Raw genomic sequence first — 23,318 nt, 5'->3', positions numbered from 1 at the left:
ATAGGGATCAGTTATTCTTGGCAGGACTTGATCACTCTTAAGCCTTCTAAGCTGCCTTGCCACTATAGGAACGCCCCGGAGGCGCTTCAGAACTCCCCCGGCTGCCACTGTTTTCGGTCCTCTTCTATGGTGTCGGCTCCTGTTGCTGTCGCTACACCTGTAGGTCCGACTTTTAAATCAGGAACTAGCCTGAGGAGTGATAAGGGGTTTCTCGTAAATGCGAGGTCATTAATTAAGAACAATCTCGCATTTAAGGATTTCGTACTGGCCAGAAAACCCGCCTGGGTCTTCATTACGGAAACTTGGCCCAAGGACTCCTCGGGACCTGATTTGGTTGAGGTGGTACCAGAAGGCTACACGCTGGTGAGGGAGGACAGAGTGGGACGTATGGGGGGAGGGCTGGGTATCCTTCATAGAGACTGCCTTTCCTGCCATATTATCCCACTATCTGAACCTCAAGACACCTTTCAGGCCCTTCAGTTCTCCATTAACGGATCATATGTAGTTCCGTTTACTGGCTTTCTCATTTATAGACCTCCGGGGACCAGAACAGATTTTGGTTATCACATGCTTAATATTTTAGAGCCACATTTTGGCTGTGAGCACTTTACTGTTCTGGGGGACCTGAATTTCCATTTGGAAAATTTGGAGTTAATTGAAACTCTATCCCTATTGGATATTTTCTCTGGCTGTGGGATGAAACAGCTAGTCAAGGGTCCCACCCATCAGGCGGGCCATACGCTGGATGGGGTCTTTTCTAATGACACTCGGTTGACCATTGAGACTCCCATCCCTCTCTCTTGGTCGGACCATTATGCGATCCCTATAGAATTAATGAAACTACTGTTAGTAGCAAGGGGAACTAGCCAAGTAAAATGGATTTTGGACGTAACCTCAAAAACATAACCAATGACGTGCTCGCCCCCAGATTGCCCAGTTTGGCGATCTCCCCAGAGGAGGACGTAAGCTCTACAGTAGGGAGGATGGATAGTGCCATCAAAACATCTATTGACGAACTGGCTCCAGCCTCATTGCGCTACTCCACGAGGAACAGTCCATCGGCCCCGTGGTTCTCGGAATCGTTAAGACTTCTTAGGCAGGGAGTACGGAGACAGGAACGTCTCTGGAGGACTAGCTGGGATTTGCGTGAGAGGGATACTCATAAAATCCTCCTAAGGAACTATAAGACGGGGGTGATAAGAACTAAGCAAGAGTATTTTACTTCTCTTACCTCCTCACTCTCTTCGCCGAAAGAGCTGTTTAAGACCGTAGACACGCTTACATCATTGAAGGTGACTGATCCCGTTGTCAGCTCACAGCAGCTCTGCAATGATGTTGCACAATTTTTTCAATCTAAAATTGTGGACATATATTCGGCACTAGAGCTTCAGAGGTCGGCACTATCTACCTCTACATGCTTACCTGTCTCATCGCTAACATCACCCGAGGAGGTTCTTTCAGGGTGTTTGTCCAGCTTTCAACCCCTCTCCCTTCAGGAACTCGAAGTCCTCCTGATCAAGACTAGGTCGGGGTCTCCTCTAGACCCTTGCCCCTTGAAACTCCTTAAACAATGTAAGGAGATTCTTCTACCTCCGTTATTAGATATCATGAACAGGGCAATGAGGGATGGGACTTTCCCCTCACAATGGAAAAGAGCGGTGGTTAAACCTTTGTTAAAAAAGCCCACATTAGACCCGGGTTTCTCAAAAACTTCCGCCCCATTTCGCTGCTTCCAGCCCCTGCAAAGATGCTGGAAACCCATCTCAACCAGCATCTTGCAGCCTTTCTGGAAGCTTCTGGCCTTCTGGATCACTCGCAGCATGGATTTCGGAGAGAGCATAGCACGGAGTCGGCCCTTACCATTGTGCTTGACAACATCCGCACTAGAGTAGATAAGGGCCAGACCACTCTCCTTATCCTGCTAGATCTCACGGCTGCGTTTGATACCCTGTCTCCCTCATTGTTAACATCTAGGCTGAGGGAGATAGGGGTGGAGGGCCCCGCACTTAGTTTGCTGGCCTCTTTTCTCGGCCAGAGGGAACAGAGAGTTAAGCTGGGGGAGTTCCTATCTCCATCCCTTCCTGTGCATTGTGGGGTCCCTCAGGGGTCGGCATTAAGTCCGACTCTTTTCAACATCTATGTGACCCCACTTGCCAGGCTTATTAGATCTTATGGGATGGAGGTAGTCTCCTATGCCGACGACACGCAGATATTGATGTCTCTCGCCCAACCTGTCATCTCCGCTGCCTCCAATTTTAGACACTGTATGGAGGCAGTTGCTCAATGGATGATTTGCAATTCATTGAAGCTTAATGGCAAAAAGACAGAAATTCTGGTGTTCGGAGGAAAGGAGGACATTTGGTCGGCGGAATGGTGGCCTACATCGTTGGGCGTGTGTCCGACACCCACTACCTTGGCCAGGAACTTAGGAGTCATGATTGACCCTACCCTGGGGATGGGTCAGCAAGTAAAGAGGACTATCTCCACATGTTGGGGCTTACTAAACATCTTGCGGAAGATCAAACATTATCTGTCCCTTCAAGCCAGAAAGCAAATTGTAATTGCATTAATAGGCTCAAGACTTGACTACTGTAATGCCTTATATTTAGGCATTAACAAGGGTAAGTTAATGCGACTTCAAATGGTGCAGAATGCCGCCGCCAAGTTTGTACTGGATCTACCTAAGCGGGCTTCTGCTTCGGCTGCTAGAAAGACACTGCACTGGCTTCCAATTGAGGCCAGGATTTCTTTTAAGTCCCTATGTTTGATCTATGGGGCTTTGGCTACTAACAGATCTGGAGGCCTAAGGGACCTGTTGGCCCCTTATACACCTTCCAGAACTCTGCGCTCCGCCAATAAATCCTTGTTATCAGTCCCCCGTGTTCGTAGAGCCAAGTGGGGTGGCAGAGCTTTTTCAACTTTGGCTCCAAAGCTGTGGAATATTCTGCCGGCTGAGATCAAATCCCTTCCCTCAAAGCAAGCCTTTAGGAGGGCTCTCAAGACGTGGCTATTTGCCAAAGCCTACCCTTAGTTCTGGATTTGCCTTTTATGATTTTCTTTGGTTAGGCGCCTTGATGCCTTCGGGATTAGTTGCGCGTTTATAAATTTCATTTCATTCATTCATTCATTCAGACATAGGCCTGGAAGCTCTGGAGAACAGGAAGATGGAACATAAGACAGCCCTTTACACATGTATCTGCGAAGCTCAGGCCAGTGGCATCAGCAATTGGTTTCACTTCTGATCTATGAGAGACAGAGCCAATTGAAAGGACAACAATCATGCAGTACTGTGCTTGAACACTCTTTTGACTAAGTTTAAACCTGTTTGGCATTCCCACCTGCTATTTGTGTTCATCTTTTATTCGGTTCCCGGAGTAGTTACTTCTCTTTTAGGCAGGGCTCTACCAGTATTCCCTCCTCCTCTACTATCATGTGCTTTTAACCAGTTGGCATTCCTTCATCACTTTGGCTCTTTTACCAAGTAATCCAAGACCAGAGTCCCTCTTAACAGATGCTCTCTATTCTTTCAGTTCTCCACTAGTATCCTGGTTGCTAAGGGCCTACTTAGAATGCTTTCACTATCCAACCCCAAGAGGCACCCATATGGAGTATGGACCTTGGGATGCTTCATGTTTATTACTTCTAATGTGTTGTATGCCTTCGATTTAGAAACACTGAAGGTCTAGTGAGTCCCTGTGAATTCCAGGGACATGTTGAGCCTCACTAGCCTTTGGACCATGCTCGTCTCCTGTCTCTCTCCCCTGGACCCTTTTTCACTGAGGTAGTTTTATCTCCATGTGTGTTAGAGAGGCAGATTATTTCTGCGCCTGAGATATCATGACAAGCTTCAAGTTGTGGCATTTGAGATCCACAAAAAACAGAAAATAAAATGATAGTTGGTAAAGATTTAATTTAACAGGCTAGAAACCTATCCTGCTTTAGTTCCAACTTTAGATGGAAGGAACAATTCATGATACATCTCGCAAATCATCTTATAAATTTGCAAAGTTAAGTATTTTGAGAAAAACCTTGATAAACAATTTCTGTTTGACAAATGTGACATTACAGAATACGTCTTGGAATTGGGACACATGGAAGTGGGCTATTATAAAAACAGCTACGAAAGAAAGGAAGGAAGGAACTAACTGACTGACAAAGTGCTCATTACTGGGAACATAATTAATTGTGAGAATTTAGAAGTTCAAGAAGAACCTCAGGGAAATAGTCTTGGGCTTGTGTCATACAAAGTGGCATTTTAATAACAAGAAAAACTCCACACTTGGCTTTAGAAGAAATAGGTTAACTGTGCATGTGGAAGTATACTCACATTATACAAACCTTCATGAATTAAATATGTAGAATGCAATATCACTATATTCAAACATTGCTAATAACAAAGCTGTTAGAAATTGGGTTTCAGGTTGGCAGAGGTATCCCCTCTGTCCAAGCATAAACACACCCTAAATTAACCTGTGCTCACACCCTGGTAGTTTGGCACTGCACAGATGGCTTAACTTAAGATGCTATGTGTAAAGTATTTGTGCAACACCACACAAAAAGATACTAATAAAAATACTGGTTAGAACAATAGAGCTTAATTTCATTAACAAAGCAATATTAAAATGACAAAAATCCAATAAGTAGAACTGGAGGTCTAATCTTTTAAATAATATATTGAATTACAGTGCTTAAAAGCAGAAAGTTCAAACTGGGGCTATCTGGTTGCGCTAGACAGGCACAAAGTCTAAAGCTTTGAACAACCACAATGGATCTTTGGCTGGCTACAGGGTCCAGGACCCACTTCAAAGTACCTTAAATATGTCATCGAATGAGCCGAGATGTGAGAAGCAAAGGGGCAATGCGTCGTAGACGGACAGCTGGAGGAAGGCGATGGTTCGGCTCCAAGTGGCTCAAATTCGAGGATGCGATTTATCATTACAATTCCATAGGTACCAAACATGACAGCTCTACTGCCTTCCAATGTTAAACTACATTTATTAGATGTAACAAGGAATCCCCAATGATATCCTGCCTTGTATGGGCTATCTAGGGCATACCGTAGAGGTAACTCATATGCAGTAAAAGGGGAGTTTAAGGCTTGCCAAAATGTTTTAAATGCCAGATTGACATGGCAGTGTAAACTGCACACACTGGCCCTGCAATGGCAGGCCTGAGGCATATTTTCAAGGGCTATTGAAGTGGGTGGAACAATCAGTGCTGCAGGCCCACTAGTAGCATTTAATTTACAGGCCCTGGACACAGGTAGTGTACTTTACTAGGGACGTACAAGTAAATTAAATATGCCACTTGTGGATGAGACAATCATACCATGTTTAGGGGGAGAACATATGCACTTTTGCACTGGTTAGCAGTGATAAAGTGCCTAGAGTCCTTAAGCAACAAAACAAATCAGCAAAATTGGAGGCAAGCAGGCAAAATGTTTTGGCGGAAAACAACCGTAAGGCTGACAGGTCTAACATGTGTCCTTCCCAGCTAAAAGTGGGGTGAGCTACCCAACCTCTTGGGTTTTCTTATCAATAAGGTGGAGGAACCTAGAGAGACCATCAGCATTTGCATAGTCTGTCCCATGATGGTCTTCCAACCTGAAGTCCATTCCCTGTAGGGACATGGCTCACCTCAACCATTTTGGATACTCACCCCTCATTTGTATTAGCCACCTGAGGGGCTGGAAGTGAGTCCCAAATAGGTATGGTCTCAACTTCCTCAGTGCCCAGACCACAGCAAATGCTTCCCTTACAATAGCATTCCACCTCTGTTCCCTGGGAGGTGACCTCAAATAGATGAAAGCTATAGGTTGGTCTAGGCCCTCATCATTAAGCTGTGAAAGTATTACTCCTATGCCATGCTCTGAGGCATCAGTTTAAACAATGGATTCCCTGGAAAATTCAGGGGTTGTGACCATAGGGGCTGTGACCATTGCTTACTTTAGGGAGAAAAATGCTTCATAGGATGCCTCTGTCTAAATCACCACCCTGGGCTTCTTCTTCGAAGTCAGCTCAGTCAAGGGGAAACAATAGTGCCATATCCGCGGAACAACTGGGCTCACTTTGGAAGACAAGGGGTTTCGATAAATGGGATACCATTGGGATATCAGGGGGGGCGACCTCTGGAAAAAAGGGGCACTACTCGACTCTACAGCAAGAATACAAATTGCCGGAAACTGAGAGATTCCAGTATCTACAGGTAAGACACCCCCTGCAGACAGCAGTTCCAAGGGGAGAGACTTCTCCTGAGGCTTCACCACTAGAGGATAGGCTTCTCAATGGATTCCTTCCCGAAAAAAGCAATTTCCCTGACTTACTCTAAACTGATTAACCATTCACTGGGTCCTCTTCCGCAGCTCTGCAAAAAATGGGAAAGGGACTTGTTGGAGCTGGAGGATGAGGACTGGCCGGAAGCACTAGTGTCGCCAAAGTAAGTAGCAATTTCCTCCAATCTAAAATTGGTGCAGCTGAAAATATTGCATAGAATATATGTCACTGGACCAGCTCTGGTCAAGATGGGATATAGGGAAGACCCTAGTTGCAAAAGACAGTGCGGCCGGGAGGATACGTTCTTACATATCATATGGGAGTGCTCACACATTAGTAAGTTCTGGAGTGATGTCGTCCTGTGCATAGGGGAAGTACTGGGAGAGAGACTGGGAATCAAGGCCAAAAGATGTCTGCTAAACATATGGGAACCGACAGATTTGGGTAGTAAAGAGAAAACATGGGTGTCGCTGGGTCAGATGGTCACCAAGCAAAACATAGCGAGGAAATGGGGGGCACAAGAAGCTCTGACAGTGATGGACTGGAAAAAAGATATGGACGGGTGCATGTTTAGGGAGAAAACAGTATATGTATCAGGGGGTGCCCGAAGAATGGATGCAAATATGGGGCAAATGAAACGAATAAAGGGGGGACATATGTGTACCGCCCAGTTTACCATTGCAACTGTCAGCTGATAAACCAGAGTCATAAATTATAGGAGCAATCTAATCAAGGGACGTATTGATTGTTGAAAGTAACCTATATGTTCCACAGTAATTATGAATGTGAATCAAAAATGTGCTGAGTAATATCTGTACCGTTGTTTGTTGTAATCAATAAAAAGATTTTTTTTTAAAAACAAAATAGTGCCATATCCCTAAGAAGGCCCTTACTTCAGTTTCAGTCTCTGGGTGCTCCCAGGCCATGATGGTTTTTATCTTGGCCTGGAGGTGCAGCACCTGTTCCCCCACTCATTAGCTGTCACAAGAAAACTTTTATAATACTTTACTAAAGTGTCAGGGTGGGACTCTTGAGATTCGTACTAGTGGGGCTTCACCTATAGGCCTATAGTGAATGGGGAATTGCCACTACCGATTGGGAGAGGGGAGTGGGACTCAGAGACCTGCCTATAAAACACTACAGCCCTTACCTCAGGACACTGTTTTGTTTTTATATGTCGTATTTTACTCTGTGTTCGTATATAAATAATCCTTCTTTCATAAAAGCAAGTATATGACTGGACAATAATTTATTACTGCTGCTGAATGTATTTTAAATGGGGCTCCCGGTTTTATAGTATGAATTTTTTTTACATTTCCATCTCTATTTATCTCTATTTATTTTTTGCTCTTTTCTTCTGTATTTTTCCATTTTTATTTTGTGTTTCTGTATAAATGAAGCTGCAACTGGTACTTTTCCACATTTATTTAACTGATAAATGTATACTAGCATTTCAATGTCCAAAAGGTTTCAGCAGTATACAGTGCAATAGAGTTTTCTAAAAGCACTTGCATTGTAAAATAGCATAAATAACTGTAGCTCTGCACTTAATTACACTTAATTTGGAAACCTATTGTCTTTTTACATCTCCCCTCCCTCTCAATCTGTACACCTACCGACCTGGCACTCATGATAGACAATAGAAAAAAATCATCCAAAAAAAGCCTATTTTCTGTATTTTTCTGTATTTAAAAATAAATACAGACAGGAAAATAAATAGTTTTCTGTCTGTATTTATCTGTAATAATTAGTAAAAACGGAAAACTGGGAGCCCTCATTTTAAACTATGGGCGTCTGTTTACCCCTCTGTGTATACCTTCCCCCGAAAAGCCTTGGACTGCTCAATCGTGCTACCACAGCAGGCTGTAAAGGTTGCAATGGAGCTACACAAAGAGGGGGAGTGTCTTACAACAAATCAAGGGGACAATTCAAGAGTTTCAGGCAGATAAAGATGAACATGTTATAGATAGGAAGGATGCAAAGGGAAAATTGACAAATTAATTCCCAAAATTAACAGATCCAGAGTTCTTCCAATTTAATATAAGCTTCTACAGCTTTGAGATTAGTTAGTACAGAATAACAACTTTTCATAAACGTTTAGCACAGAGAGAATTTAGGGAATGTGAAGAGCAGTGAGCATTCACATGAAAACCCACAGCTGTTAAAAAGGCTTTGATAATCACAGTCTGGTGGACAGGGAGTAGGCGAGTTGTGGTTGCTTAGTCTTACAAAGAACTTCTGCTTGTTAATGTTTTTTGCTATTAAGTCTAGAGAAAGTAAAACAGAATCATCCAAGATCACTGGCCGTACAACTATGTGGTAGATTTACCAAGCAGATGCACAATTACAGTCAACACACATGAGAATTTTGTAGATGTATGATAGCCATTTTCGCAACACATTTTTAGATTCAGAGTGAATGGGTACATTTGTCTTTTTTGCGGCTTCGCAGCATGTTGTTTTTAGCTGCGTGTTGTAGACTGCATTTTAACCAATGTTTTAGTATGCTTTGAGGGGGGTATGGTTCTGTCCCTTTACTTGCATCCTGACTTTTTTGTCTATTTTTATTACTTGTTCAGTGGCTTTCCTCAGCATTTGTGTTTTTCTCGACCCTGGAGCATTTATGTTACACCCTCATTTTTAATTGATCCAATGTATTCTTCCACTGCTGAAGGCAGGGATCCTCTTTTGTGTTTCTTTTACATCACTTGAGAATGCATGTCCTGCTCTTTTTCTTTTTTTTTTCTCTCTCACTCTCTCACTCTCATATATATATATATATATATATATATATATATATATATATATATATATATATATATATTACCTACTGGCGGTCGCCAGTAGGTAGTTATAGTTAGGACCCTGTTTCCATAGGAAAACCGCAACATTCTATTTGGAATAACTTTGGCGCCGGTCGACGAATCCTCGCGAAATTTTCAAAATAGGTGGGGCGCTCCGCTCCGCTCCTACCCTGAAAGTCTCGGGGGGATTCGTCAAGCGGGGGCTGAGAAAAAAGGGGGGTCCCAAAACGCGTTTTTCCCATGCATTTTTCCATAGGACCTTTAGACACAGCTACAGCCCGAACGGCTGATCAGAGTTACTTGAAATTTGGCAGAGAGGTAGTCCTCAGGTCAAGGAAGTGCCTTTTGTAGGTCTGGTGTAAATCTGTTCAGTAGTTCCTGAGAAAATAGCATTTAAATCAATATATATATCTGTGGCAGCTTACGGTGCGCTTACGGTAAGCTTACCGTACGCGTACGGTGCCGTGCGCGAGCCTGATTGGCTGTTAGATCTTAGTAAACATTCGAATCGGTCGAAACCAGTAAGTGGCGGCCGCCATTTTCTCTCTCGCACTCTGAGAGGGGGTTAAAAAACAAAGGCCAAAAACATGTAAAGGGGCTGTTTAGACAGCTCCTACGCACCTAGCCATGTTGAGGGAGTCCCCAAAGATCCCCCAAGGCCAAAAACAGAATTTTAATTTTTTCGATAATTTCGCCGATTACGCTTACCGTACGCGTCCGGTAAAAATTAATGGAAAAAAAAAAATATCCCTACTCTCCCCACCCCATGTGCAAATGGTGCCCGAATAATGGCATAATACAGATGTGAAAAATTAAAATATTACCTTTCACAACGAAGCGCATCATAGGTCCTTCATGTGCGCACGGTGCGCGAAGCGCATCGTGCGTACATGGCCCATCTAGCGTAACGTGGGCACGCGGTGCGCGTAGCGCACTGCGTGCCCACCGTGCGTGCACGGCACTAACTGCGTAAAGTGGGCGTATATATATATATATATATATATATATATATATATATATATATATTTACTTTTCTGGAGTGCATGGGCTTCTCATTTTGTTTTCCAGTACTCACAGTCTTTCTACCCTCCCCAGTCATTCTCTTTTACCTTCCACACTGTCTCAGTATGTGCTCTGTGAGGGCCTCATCAACAACACTCCCTTTGCTGCAATGCTCTCTGCCGCCACTCGCTTTGGTAATGACCTTGTAAAATAAAGCCAGCATTAGCAAAGTTAATAGTGGTGGCTGGCCTTCTTGGAATTGTAATTTCTGCTGCACGACCTGCTGGCTGCTGCTGGGGAGGATGGTGGTGTGATCTCGCCACAGGGAGCTCCGCCTGTGTTTCTCCTGGGCTCACACCTGACACGAACCACAGCTCTGACTGCTGCTCTCACCTGAGGCTTCACAGCATGCTCGGGCTAAGGGAGCTTTTTTAACTGCTTAAGCCAAGGAAGGGCTGTGCTGCAGCCGGCATATGTGGCAGTATTTCACCCTTGGACGGAAAGGGTTCTGGGCACTGGTCTTTTTCAGAAGGGCTGACAAGATTGAAGCTGGTATGGCTCCTCCCGAGTAAACACTAGTCGTGGAGAGTTGTAACCTGGCTAAAGCCCGCCCCAAAGCAAACAACGAGAGGCTGGAGGAGCCTCGTCTGCAGCAGGAGGATATCTCAGATGCCTCCATGGGGAGGCCAATCTTAAAATTGCTTAAAACAGGTAATGCTGCCTCTATATATCAGGCATACACCTGAGAGTCTTCAAGAGGAAAAACTTTGCTTGCTGATATTCTGATAGCTGCTGCCCTAGCTGGGAATATGGATACTATGTTAATGGCTTTGGATGGCAACAAAGCTGCAGGACAGCGGGAGCTGGATACATTACTCTTAGCTGTCAACCAGTCGTTTGGTGAAAGAGACGAGGACATTGCAGAAGCTGTGGGTAGTGAAGGGGCAGTGGGCTTGGCTGACTCTGTGGCTGGAGGAGGCATCAAGGTTTGCAGCAGGGAGGGGTCAAGTGAGGTGCAGGGGGACACCCATATTGTTAATCCCACAATAACACCAGGGACCTCAACGGCCACACCTGCCTCAGCTACGGCACCTACTATCACTAGCCTACAATTGCTTGTTGCCTATAAAGAAGTGACTGCTGATGATACTGGAACAGATAATACCCATGCCAGCACATCAGCAGCAGGGATAGTGCTTTGTGATTATGCAACCCTTGCAGGGGCTGACACGCTCCCACTTAGTAGCACTGGAGGAGATAAGAAAGAACCGCAAGGCCTACTAAAGAACAAGAGGGCTGGAAAATACATTCCTGCAGGTGGGAAAAATCAGGCAATGCATAAGGGTCCCAAAGGCTGTCCACTACGAAACTGGGTTGTTTCCAAAGGAGAAGTCAGGGTATTAATATCACGTTTGTCTTCTGCTTCAGCAGATTCTCAAAATCCAGGCGAGGGTGGCATGAAGATCAAACAAGGCCCTGCAAAGTCAATATCTTTAACTACTGATAGTCCGGTGACCCTGGTCCCATCTGAGACTAGTCTTCTCTCACCAAAGGATGCTCTTACTGCCGGTTATCTGACTACAGCTTAATCTGACTTATTTATGTCAGACAATGAGCAGGAGCCAACACTATTAACTATGTTACAGATGCTGCAGGCCCAACGGGCTGACGCCCAACAAAATTATGCACAAGTCAGAGCGGATAACATAGCTATACAGCGCACATTGATGGAAGCTACTATTAAAATAGATATTCTTACCACTGAGATGGGAGAACTTCAACAATGGGTTTCTGACAAAGAGGACGCCGGAGCAGACACTAAAAACTGAAGATGGCCATGATAGACCCCTGGATTTTGTGCAGTCTAAGATTGAAGATTTGGAAAATCGACAGAGGCGAAACAACTTGTGTATATTTGATAAACCGGAAGGAAAGGAAGGGGAGGATTCACGTCAGTTCGTTCGTCATGCAGCTTTTCAGAAAAGCATTTCCGGAGCCGTCAGATTGGGATAGGGACTCACAAATACAGAGAGCACACAGACTCCCCATTAATCGCTCTGCTACGTCAAACATTCCTGATCACTGTGGAGGGGTAAATGCACGTCTGGTAGTGATATAGATTGATAACTTTCTTTTGAGGCAAGCCATTTCTATTAAAACTCGACCAACAGTTCCAGTTTTAGTTGACTCGATGTCAATGATAGCTCGCTCTGACTTCTGCAAGCCAACAATAGATAGGCGGTGAAAATTATAATAGCTTATAGATGAACTAAAGGCTGGCAGAGCGCAGGTTTTTTTGCAGGAGCCAGATGGGCTGAAAATTATCAAAGGGGGTGAAAGATGGTTCTGCTCTATGGAGCAGGAAGCAGTTCAGATTTTTTCTAAAATAAGGGGGTGAAGCTATGTACAAATTAGCCGAGTTGTAACGAGAGTTCATGGGGAGGAAGTTCCTTCATTAGTTTCTTTTTCCATTATTGAGATTTCCTTTTCCCCCTTTCTCTCTCTCTCTCTCTCTTTACCTTCTTTTTAGGTCTCGCCTGATTCAGCGCTTGCGCTGATCTGGCCGAGACATTTTGTAAACAGGCTTTTTCAAAGTGCTGCCGTGGCCTAAAGCTACAGTGCACGTGAACGTGCACGCGCGCCCTCCGTTGCACGCGATCGTAATCGCGATTGCGATCACTTTCACTTTCGCGGCCGCGTCAGTTTCGCGGCCGCGTTGCCAAAGCTTGTTTAAATGTTGCAGCCAAAGTTCATTTGTAGTGACTTGGCCTGGCAGCTTCCCTATAAAATACAGGTTGACAAAAACCATGACAAAACAAAAATTAACTATGACAAAAAGCTAGCTGTGAATGCCAGGCCTATTTGTTGCTTTTGCCAGTACTTGTTTTTAGTCGGAAGCACTTCTGTGCAGATTCAAATGAAGTGCCTCAGAAGCTATGAAACCCTGTTTGGATTTCACATGGAAACAGCGATATTTCATGTCTCGTGCCTTTTGTGTTTGTAGTTTAAAGGTTATTTTGCCTCTTGTTTGCCTTTCTCAGTGTGTTGTCTGAAAAGATTGCATTGCTAGCCATAACGGGAATGTGTTTAATTTCAGCTCCTTCAGTGGACTCTGTAAGCTTTTCTGGTTGTGTGTGCGTGTGCGTGCGTGTGTGTGTGTGTGTGGTTTTTTTTTAGAAAGAGGTTAGATAACGAATCATGTGTTCGTCACAGCAAACTGTATGCACGCCTATTTAATTCTGGAAGACAAAGCTCGGGACACTCGCACCCTGTATTTGGCAACTGAAATTGCCCTTAATGCACAAACTAGTTTTACGTTAAAGAAGTTTCACAGTGCTTCGTTTTGTACTTGAGGAAAAACGACCGCTCTTTTATGTGTCTGTTCCTTCACGTTGTTTATTCTACTGAACATGTTTTTTTAACAAATATCAGTGTTATGGAAAATTATAGGCCTGAAAAATAATTTCTTGCCTTGTAGAAAGTAAATGTCATGTTGCTCCCATATTCTAAAAATAGGTATAAGAATAATTATTTTAGGTCTAAAAGAGCGGGTATGCCTTTTATCAGATAGGTGCTAGGCAGACACTGACATAAATGTGACTGTGTCACTGCAGACTCGTTCTGGGCTTCTTTCTGGTACATGTTCTGGAGGAACAAAGTGCTGTCTTTGTTCTAATCTAAATAGACGTGGGGAAATTGCACATGGCACCAGACCTTCCAGCCTGGAGAAATGATTCACTGTGAGAGGGAAGAGGAGTGATTTCGGAGAATGTGGGGCATTTAGGCTGGTGGAGTTTAGAACTCCCTTAGCAACCACAGTACTTTATTGATGAACACTACTTAAATATAGACCGACTGCATCACCATGTGGTAGACTTTCTTAAATAAGTGCTTGTGTTTAGCAATAAATGCCAGTGCCAAGCACCCGAAAACGCAGGCACAAATTAAGCACTGGCAACCGTGGGGCCCAGATAGGGCCCAGATAGGGAGGGCGAAGCTTTGTGTCTCAGCAGTCAATCTTTTCCTGTGGAAAAGACAAACAAAATGGCTTCTGCAACCGGCTCTTGTGTCTCAAAGAATGCTCCAATATTCAGCTTCTTGTAAACGATCATGAATCGTATAATGAGGCTTCCTAACTGTTTGCTGCTTTCTTGGTAGGAGCATGCTTTTTAAGTATCCATACCTACACACATTTTCAAACAGTTGACTGTCCCCTAGGGGACTGCCATTCTCTTCTGTAAGTGATGAGCTCCACTTCCTGCTTGTGATAGCACTTGACAGACCTTGTTCGCTTCACTTCTCCTCTCCTGTTATCTCTCTGCTGTCTCTCTCCTGTCTCACTCGCTCTCTATCACACCCTCTTTCCCGTTACTACTTCTCTTTTCTTCCCTATGTTACTTTGCAATGTCCCTTCCCCCATTGTCCTCTTTCTTCTCTCTCACCTGCCTGCCATCTCTTTTCATGTTTTATCTCCTTGTCACCTCTCCCTGCGCTATGTCCCCTCCTCTCTTTTGAATGCATTAAGTTTACCTCTTCCTCCCGTACCTCTTTCCTTCGCTCCTCCCTTTTCTGTCCACGCGTTCGCTCTTCCTCTCACCCTGACCTGTCTTCCCTTTCATGTCTCACCTCCTGTCGGTCAGAGAGACTCTTTCTTAGACAGACTCCGGTTCACCGCAGAGACTGGCCCCGTCAGCCACAGATGCCCCGTACTGCTCGCAATATTGTTACAGCTGTAAAAACGAGGTTAGCAAGCGGGTGAATACAAATTCTGCCCCCCCCCCCCATTAGGCATCGTATTTTAAGGTAACGCCGTTCTTGAAATTAAAATGGAATGTATTTAAAAGTTCCTGTGGTGGAGAAGTCATCTGAGAGTTAAGATCCCTATTTAGGAACCAAACACATATCCTGACGCCCTAACTTGACCTCATATGTTCTAAAAATGTGGTAAGAGGAACAACGCGACTCCATTCCAACACTGGGACTGGGCCTGCATCATACTAATAACAAAGTCTGCTGTTTGTCATGAATGAAGCCATCCATAGAGCTTGATCGAAGGTCATATAAATACTTGATAACCTTTCTAATTTACCGAGTACCATCGTGGTTTTGAAAATTTGTAAAAAATGTGAGACATACATAACTGAAGCTTTTTTTTTTCGAATGCACAACCAACTGATCGTTCTAAAAGTAATCTAGAACATTCACTGAATGAATTGTAGACGAAAGCTTGAGTTTCCAAAGCTACAACTGTTGCGTTTTTTGTATCTATATAAGTGCTATACTTCTGTGCTTTGTCACTGCTGTGATTCGGTGTTTCAAAACCTCCTAAAAAGAGGATTTAAAGTGCTTTGAGTGGGCGCCGTGACTGTGGTGACTTTTTTCTGACCGACAGTTTTGCTCTTGCCTCGGGTTAATCCCGCATTTAAAAGGGAAACATGTTCATTGCCAGAAAACACTGTGGTGGGTCCAGTGCCTGCACTTAAATGCATTTAAAGTGCATTTGTAATGTTATTGAGGTCTTGGGGAAGGGAGCTGGACAGCATATGAAAGGATAGTCCAGGTGTCATTGCTAAGGTATTTTTAGAGCCGTTCTGTATCGAGTTTCACTCGAGTAACTTTATTTATTGCTCAGTAGATTAGTGAACAGTTGGTTGTTCAATCAAAATCTAGATTGCCAGTTGTACTGCAGGCTGTATACATTATACCACGATGTATGTAGGATTTGAACTCTGCATAAGCACCTAGTTATTCAAGGCACTGAAAGGCCACCATTCTACCTTGTAGGGGACGATGCTGCTAAAATAAAGGTATCTCGGGTTGGAGGGGCTCTTTCGAAATTACATTACACAACACTTGTTTTAGGGATCCTAGACTATTTATCTGGTGCACACTGTGTGCTCATGGGGGTGATTAGTAATATGCGCAGGGGCTTGACCATATGGATGTAGAACTGATTGAGGCATTGTCAGTAAGCTGTGTACAAAGCACAGCCCTTGCGAGTACAACCCACGGTTTGCTCAAAATATTGTGTGTCAATAGCACCACTATTTCTTGGATTCGATAACCTTAATGTTCAGTCGATGTTTTTTCCTTTGAACCCGAGTGTACGCATATAGACACAATTATTCTATAGAGTAATCCCACCAAAAGTTTACTTTTTCAAAAGTAAAAAGTCCTAGATTATATTGTACTAGTGACATTTGAAAAATGTGCATGCAGGGCTGGCCCAAGACCAGCTACCAACATATGGTACGCTCGTTTTTATTCATCTGTTACTTAAAATTGCATTTTGTTCTTGCTTGCTTTTTTGCCGCATCCAGGTGCGGTTTTTCCTCTAGCATGGCTTCCTAGTGCTTTCGTCCGCCTGGGGATGACTCTCCAAATACTCCTGAGGTTTGATCGCAGACCGGAGCCTGGTTCCGCCTGTAGCTTTGTGGGTATGGTTTTGTGCTGTGAGACGCCTTTCTGCTTGGTGGTTCTGTTTTATTGATTGTACCGTAGATACATATTATGGCATGTGAGAGGTGAGTGTAGAAGGCCTCATTGATTTGCTTTCACATCTTCTAAGTTGGTAGATCTGCTCAGTGCTCATTGGGTTAAAACCAGCTGCCCTGTTGTAGTTGGGTTTGTGGCAGTCTGAGGTATAATAGATATGGGCGTGGTGTTGTAAATAGTGTTATTTAGTTGAGTTGTGTGTCGCACCACCTTAACGCCTCACATACTCCATCACTAATAACCCACCATGATCACTAGACACTGGATATATGGGGGAGCCCTCAAGCATATTTGAAGTGTGTACACGCCTCTGCACCTTTCAGCAGGTAGAAATAATTCGTGGTCTATCGCTTATTCGTTTTCTGTTTCACGGACTCTAGATTTTATTTCTTGCTCCTGTACATTCCTTTGCTCTGCTTTTCGTCTGCTGAGTGAACTCGTGCATTTCCTGCCCCTCTGAGGTTAAAGTAGTTTGGGTAAAGGCTGCTCCAAGCCCTCTCCTCGCTGGCTGAGAGGTAATTGTTGGCATTCAGTTTTCACAGAGCTCGTCGCTCTGGTTCGCAAGCTTCCAGGGTATTTAACTGATCTGTTTTTCCAGGATCTTTGTATGGATAACTGTAGCATATTAAAAACAAGCATTTGCAATGCACTAGGTCTCGCATTTGCGAGAGTTTAAGCTATTGGCCTTGTAAATGACAATTCCTTTTATTGATGTTTTAAAAACCAATACATAAATAAAAGGCATTGTCATTTACAATGCCAATAGCTCAAACTCTCGCAAATGCGAGACCTATTGCATTGCAAATGCTTGTTTCTTCTCTTTTCTTTTTAAGCGGTGTGTAGGTGGGGTGTGGCGACTATGGAAATGGTTGCCCTCCTTGATTTTGAGGAGCAGATAGCTTACTTTTCTTTTTGTTATTCCTTCTCTGGCACTTATATAGTTTGGAGGGGCACATGCACAATCGGGTAGTGGGCATGGTGGGGAAGATGGGTGGGCGTAAGCTCCCAGGGCTGTCAGCTGGGTAACTCTTCTAGTCAGATTTTGGGAGGGGTTGAAGGTTAAAGGGGGGAGAGGGGTGGGGCTACAGGTGGTGAGGGGGGAAAAAGTAAAAATGGTCAAAATAATGCCAATTAACGTTATTTTTGGATAATGAGATTATGGTTACAGATACAATCTTACAGTCTCTCTTTTCAATGAATTTAAGGCGCTGGGGGGACGGAATGTTCATTGTGACTATGCCAATAGAGGAAGTAGCTCGTTCATTATGGGCTTAATAATCTGTATATGCTGTAATGTCTCCGGCCTAAATACAACTAGCAAACGTCAGCTAGTTTGAGAGGAGCTCAAAGTGTATTACCACACATAGTATGTTTTACTGAGACTCATTTGGCATACAAAGACAGGTTTTTGTTTAAGCAGTTTGGTTATAATATCATTGTGTGCACATCTCGGGCAGTTTCAATTAGGGGATAGATCACCAGAATATAATCTTCTTATGGCTACAGCTGATTCATGGGAGAAAAGGGTAATTGTGCAGCTGATAATGAATGGTACTAAGTATGTGTTTTGCACAATATATGGGCCCAATGCTGACGAACCCGACATGATAGATGAACTGATTTTAGAACTATTGGTATGGCAGGGGGATCTTTTATTCATGGGTGATTTTAACTGTACTATGGATAATGCTATAGGTTCTACTAATCAGCATGTCTCCTTATGAATGAGGAAGGTTAGGGCTTCTGTTCTTGAATTAGCACATTTGCATTGCCTTAGGGATGCATAGAGGTCACTACACCCAACGGTGCCAGGATATACATATTAGCGCATAGAATACGACGAATATTGTCTTTTTTTAAAGAAGGGTAAGCCATCAGAGGAGTGTGGTTCCTACCAACCTATTTCTCTTATAAACATGGATGCAATGATCTTTGCTAAACTTTTAGCTGCCTGGTTGGCACCCTTGATGCCAGGACTGGTATCTAGTCAGCAACATGGTTTGATATTGAGTAGGGATACCACGGCCCATGTCCGTACAGCAATAGTAGCTTTGGATGTGGCAAGAAAATCATGCAGTAATATGGGGATGGTACTGTTGGATGCCGAAAAGGCATTTGACCAAGTGGTATCGGACTGTCTTTGGGCCACACTCTCGGCATATAGTTTCAGCGGTCGATACTGTAAGTAGGTGTAGGCCCTAAATAATAATCCTAGGGCTCAGTTGGCATATGCAGGTTTACGATCTACTTCTCTTCATATACAGCGAACTCAGCAGGGGTGCCTGCTTTGCCCTTTACTATTTGCTTTTATAATCGAGCTGTTTACACACTCGCTCTTTTTAAACACGAATATCCAATTTGTCAGATCAGGAGCATGTGAGTTAAAAGTTATTGTGTATGCTGATGATGTGGTTGTCTATTCAGTAGCTGCATTAGAGTGTATTAAAGAGGAAGCAAATACATTTGGCACCTTCTCTGGATATAAATTGAATATTAGTAAGACACAAGTCCTTCTTAATTTTCAACCTGTTAGACTAGTCCTTGGTGTTTTTTCATCTACTGTGTATTTGGGGGTTAGGATCCCTCCCAAGGTGGAACAAGTTGTGACATTAAATTACGAGCCCCTACTGCAGTCTATGATTAAACGTTTTCAAAATTAGTATAAGTTACCCATTTGTATAATAGGAGGGTGTTGCATAATTAAAATGAATTTATTACCAAAATTCCTAAATCTTTTTCTTGCAATACCTCTACGGGTTCCAAATTCTTTTTTTTATAAACTTGAGGGAGCTATTGGCAGCTTCATTAGGGGGTATGAGGAAGCACGGCGTGCAATACGATACTCAAAATTTCCCTATAATCAGGGAGAGCTACAGCTTCCTGATTTCAAGTTGTATTATTGGGCTGCATTTGCTGGACACACCTTTGTAATTTGCTGTCTGTGGGTAATCTTCTTCGCTTACCTAAATTCTTCGCTTACCTAAATGCTCTCACATCACTCCGGCCCTTAGGTCTCTCCACTGGCTCCCAGTACATTTCAGATCTTCTTTTAAACTTGCCTGCCTGGCCTTCCTGGCCCACCATCGTTCTGCCCCACTGTTCATTAACTCCCTTATCACCTCTATGCCCCCGCTCGCACTCTTCGTTCCTCATCATTGTCTTTGCTTCACATTCCCCGCTTTCGTAAAACTCGTACCGGGGGCACTCGCTTCTCGGTTCTGGCCCCTCGGCTTTGGAATAGCCTTCCTCTTGCTATCCGCTCCATCCCCATCTACCGTCACTTCCGCAAGGCCCTCAAAACTTTTCTTTTTTCCCAGGCTTTTCCCGGCTAGTCCTTTTGGGTTTTCTCTGTGAGCATGTTTGAGCCCCCAGCGCCAGGAAGCCGCTTTGGCCGCAGTGCGCTTTATTAAATTCCTCTTTTCATTTCATTTCATAATCCAGAATTCTTATATATAGCCAATGATCACGCCTATTTTAAAAGAGTCAGATTTAAGGCTATTGTAGATGTAGTCTTTATTTGGCGCAAAAGCTTATCTAAGGAACTCCCGGCCTCTTATTCATGTGGGAAAATCCAATGCTCCTAGAAGTATTTCATGACCCTATTGTCAAGATCTGGGCTAGTTATGGGGTTGAGCGAATAGGACATTTATATGATATAAATGGGTTTCAAACATTTGAAAGTTTGCAAAGCTTTTTTGATCTTCCTGACCGGCTATTTTTTAAATATCTGCAGATCAGGGATTGTTTTTGGGTGCGGCACGTGATAAAGGTGTTGGAGAGCTCAGATCTGTTGACAGGTCTTCATCAGGCACCCAAGAAGTCATTAATAAGCACTATCTATCAGAACCTTTGCCAACACAGAATTAATGACAGCTCGAAGCTTGCTCGGAAATGGAGTAATCAGGCGATATTACCTCCATGGAAGTAATAGCTGGGTTAGAAACAACGGAGCGGTCAACACATTCCATAAGTTTACAATTACAGCAATTTAGAACTGTTTGTATGTTATATTATACTCCTGAGAGAATAGCAAGGTGGGCAGGTAACGAGGTGACAGGAAGAGGGGAGAAGAATAAATGCCCTTAATGTGGATTGATGGCCGCAAACCCGCTGCATATGTTCATTACTTGTCCTTAATTGGGAATTTTTGGGGAAGAGGTGAGCCAGACTATTAGGATCTGCCTTAGTCTAGATCTGCAATTAACAGATAAGGAGATCATGCTTGGGTATAGGGTCGAAGCAGATTTAGGTCTGTAGTGCCTCTTCTCTGTTATTATTGTTACTGCTGTGCTGTGGAAATCTAGGGTGTGGATTTGGCCAGCACCCCCAAGACTAGCAGAGTGATGAGCAATTCTGAGGGGAATTTATGAGAAGGAACTTGCTCTAGCTAGGGCAATGGGACTATGTTCTATTAAATTTTATTAACGCATATGAAGCAAGTTTAAGTGCGATTATCAGGATGATTTAAGCTGATTTATATTGCTCTGCCTCCCTTCTTTTTTTATTCTTAAATCACATTTTGTTTTTGTTGTATATCTATTTTCCATGCTAACAGTATGATGATTATTTACAACCCTGTGTATCTGATAGCGAGATGTCTGCAAGATGGTACAATTTCTTGTTTTATGTACTTTATATATTTAACTTGTATGTATCTTGGATTTTTTTGTCGGATGATCAATTTGACATAAAAAAGACTTGTTGAGGGCTAGTACTAATAAAAAATAATTAGATACTACAAATTTGCACATTTTAATGTCATGTTAGGTCATAATAAATTGCATGTTGTCACTGGGAGAAAAAAAAGGAATTTTACTTTCTGTACTTCAGAAATGGTCAGTCCAGCACAAGTAGACACAGGGAGGCTGCCATCTTTGAAGTAAAGAAAATAACATTCAGCTGCATTGGAATATTATTTTAATACTTCCAATATGGCCACCATATTGCATGTAAAGCCCATTTGGTAGCCATCTTGGAAATATATATTCCTATACTTCCAAGTATGTGGAAAATAATGTTCTAAGATGGACGAGCATTAATTTCTATATTTCCAAGATGGCTGTCACATTATGTCTACAATCTTTGAAATACAGAAAATGTAATTCCAAAATATCCAGCTCCTTCTGTTGGCTTTGCTAATGCCAGAGCAATTTAGTGAAAATTGGAGAAGCCAATAGTGACAAACAACAAGCATTGGCAGAGCTAGACTGGCCAACTTATGCCAATTGGTGATATAATATTGGCCAGAGAAAAAGGCATAGTGGGGCATGCACAGAGTGTGGTAGACCCTTAATGATGTACTCCAATTTTGAACATCAATCTGCTTCAAACATTAAGCACCACCAGAATGTGGGCATTAATGCTGACTAATTACAAAATTATAAAATTTGCCAAGTCTCTGCACTTGTTGCTCATAGACATCCAGATGCATGGTTGCATCTTTATGTTCTTCAGTTTTTTAAGAGTATGAGGAGCTTGAACGACTGCCCCCATTATACTCTTGTTCAGTATTGGAGTAAGGGATGCCTGCCGTATGAGAAGGCTTCCATCCATGCATGTGTGCCTAGACAACTATAAAAATACATGCATTGTTAAAAAATGTGGTACTTCTAATATCAAACTGTATTCACAATGTATGCTTTGGGCATTGCCCACCCTGTACCATGGAAACATAATAAAATCTGTTATGAAAAAAAGAAAATACATGCATTTGGCAACTACTGCACACACAAGGTGTGGCATGCTCACCAATACTGATTTGACATTACAGACAATGACCATATTAAAGATGCATGGGCAGTTATAAAGTACATCAATACTAAAGTACCATGATATAATTTAATGACTTTGTAATATATATTTGTAAACTAAGTTCATTTCAGAGCAAAATCAATTATTTTCAAAAGAAAAATCTTTATTTCAGAAAAAGGAACTATTATTAAACTAATGTTTGCAAAATAACGTTTGCATTTGCCTTTGCCTTTCTTGTCATAGACCCATAAAGTAAATGTTGTTTCCCGAAAAGAAATATTTAGTAAACAAGTGTTATGGAAATCATTAAATTATGAGTTAATTGTACTTCAGTGATGAGTTTCCTAAATGGTCATAATGCTTTTGATCTGAATATTGTCTAATTCTGGACCCTGCTTTAGAATATATTCAAATTACACAATACATATTGAGCAAAGAGCCATATGTAATATCTTTACAATACCTCTGGATTTAGATCCTCAACTGCACTAGAGCTGGGATAGAGGTTTTGGACAATCAGGATCAACGTCAGGAGGTCGGCAGCTCTGACTGAACTGGCACTGCGACTAAGGCACAAAAATAAATAATAATACTGCATCAGTCTCATTATCTTTATTTTTTCAAACACAGCACCAAACAATAAATAACATAACCAGACATTATATTTACAAATCTTAACACATGTCCAATGTTAATGAAGCATTGGTCAAACTATAAGGCCCCCATAAACAGATTGCACAATGCAGAATGACGTTGGGTGCTTATTTATGATGTGTGGCAATTTCAGTAATTAAAAAACAATTTCAGTACTGATAGAATATTTTATTCTTTCCTACGAATTCACCCCATAAAAGAAGCCAACCAATTGATCATTTAAAACTACTGCTTATTAGCCGAACTGTAGTTGATTCTGGTATATTTATCACCACTGTATCATTTAAAAAAATATTTTTCGAGAACTATTAATGTCCATTTCCATGTCATCATTGCACAA

The 23,318-nt window shown here is 42.7% G+C and overlaps 1 protein-coding gene across 2 annotated transcripts in view; it reads right to left on the bottom strand.

The window, feature by feature from the left end:
- HPS1 (HPS1 biogenesis of lysosomal organelles complex 3 subunit 1) overlaps positions 1-23,318 on the bottom strand; it is a 365,168-nt gene that overhangs the window by 193,036 nt on the left and 148,814 nt on the right. For both annotated transcript variants that reach the window (XM_085606326.1, XM_085606327.1), the window contains exon 8: positions 22,788-22,890. In XM_085606326.1, coding sequence (XP_085462452.1) covers positions 22,788-22,890 — 103 coding nt within the window. The remainder of the gene's footprint in view (positions 1-22,787; positions 22,891-23,318) is intronic.

Source organism: Triturus cristatus, chromosome 1_2 (assembly GCF_964204655.1).
Source record: "Triturus cristatus chromosome 1_2, aTriCri1.1, whole genome shotgun sequence".
In the NCBI taxonomy this organism is placed as follows: domain Eukaryota; kingdom Metazoa; phylum Chordata; class Amphibia; order Caudata; family Salamandridae; genus Triturus; species Triturus cristatus.
The sequence above is the reverse complement of the archived record's forward strand: the minus strand, read 5'-3'. Positions and strand labels throughout refer to the sequence as shown.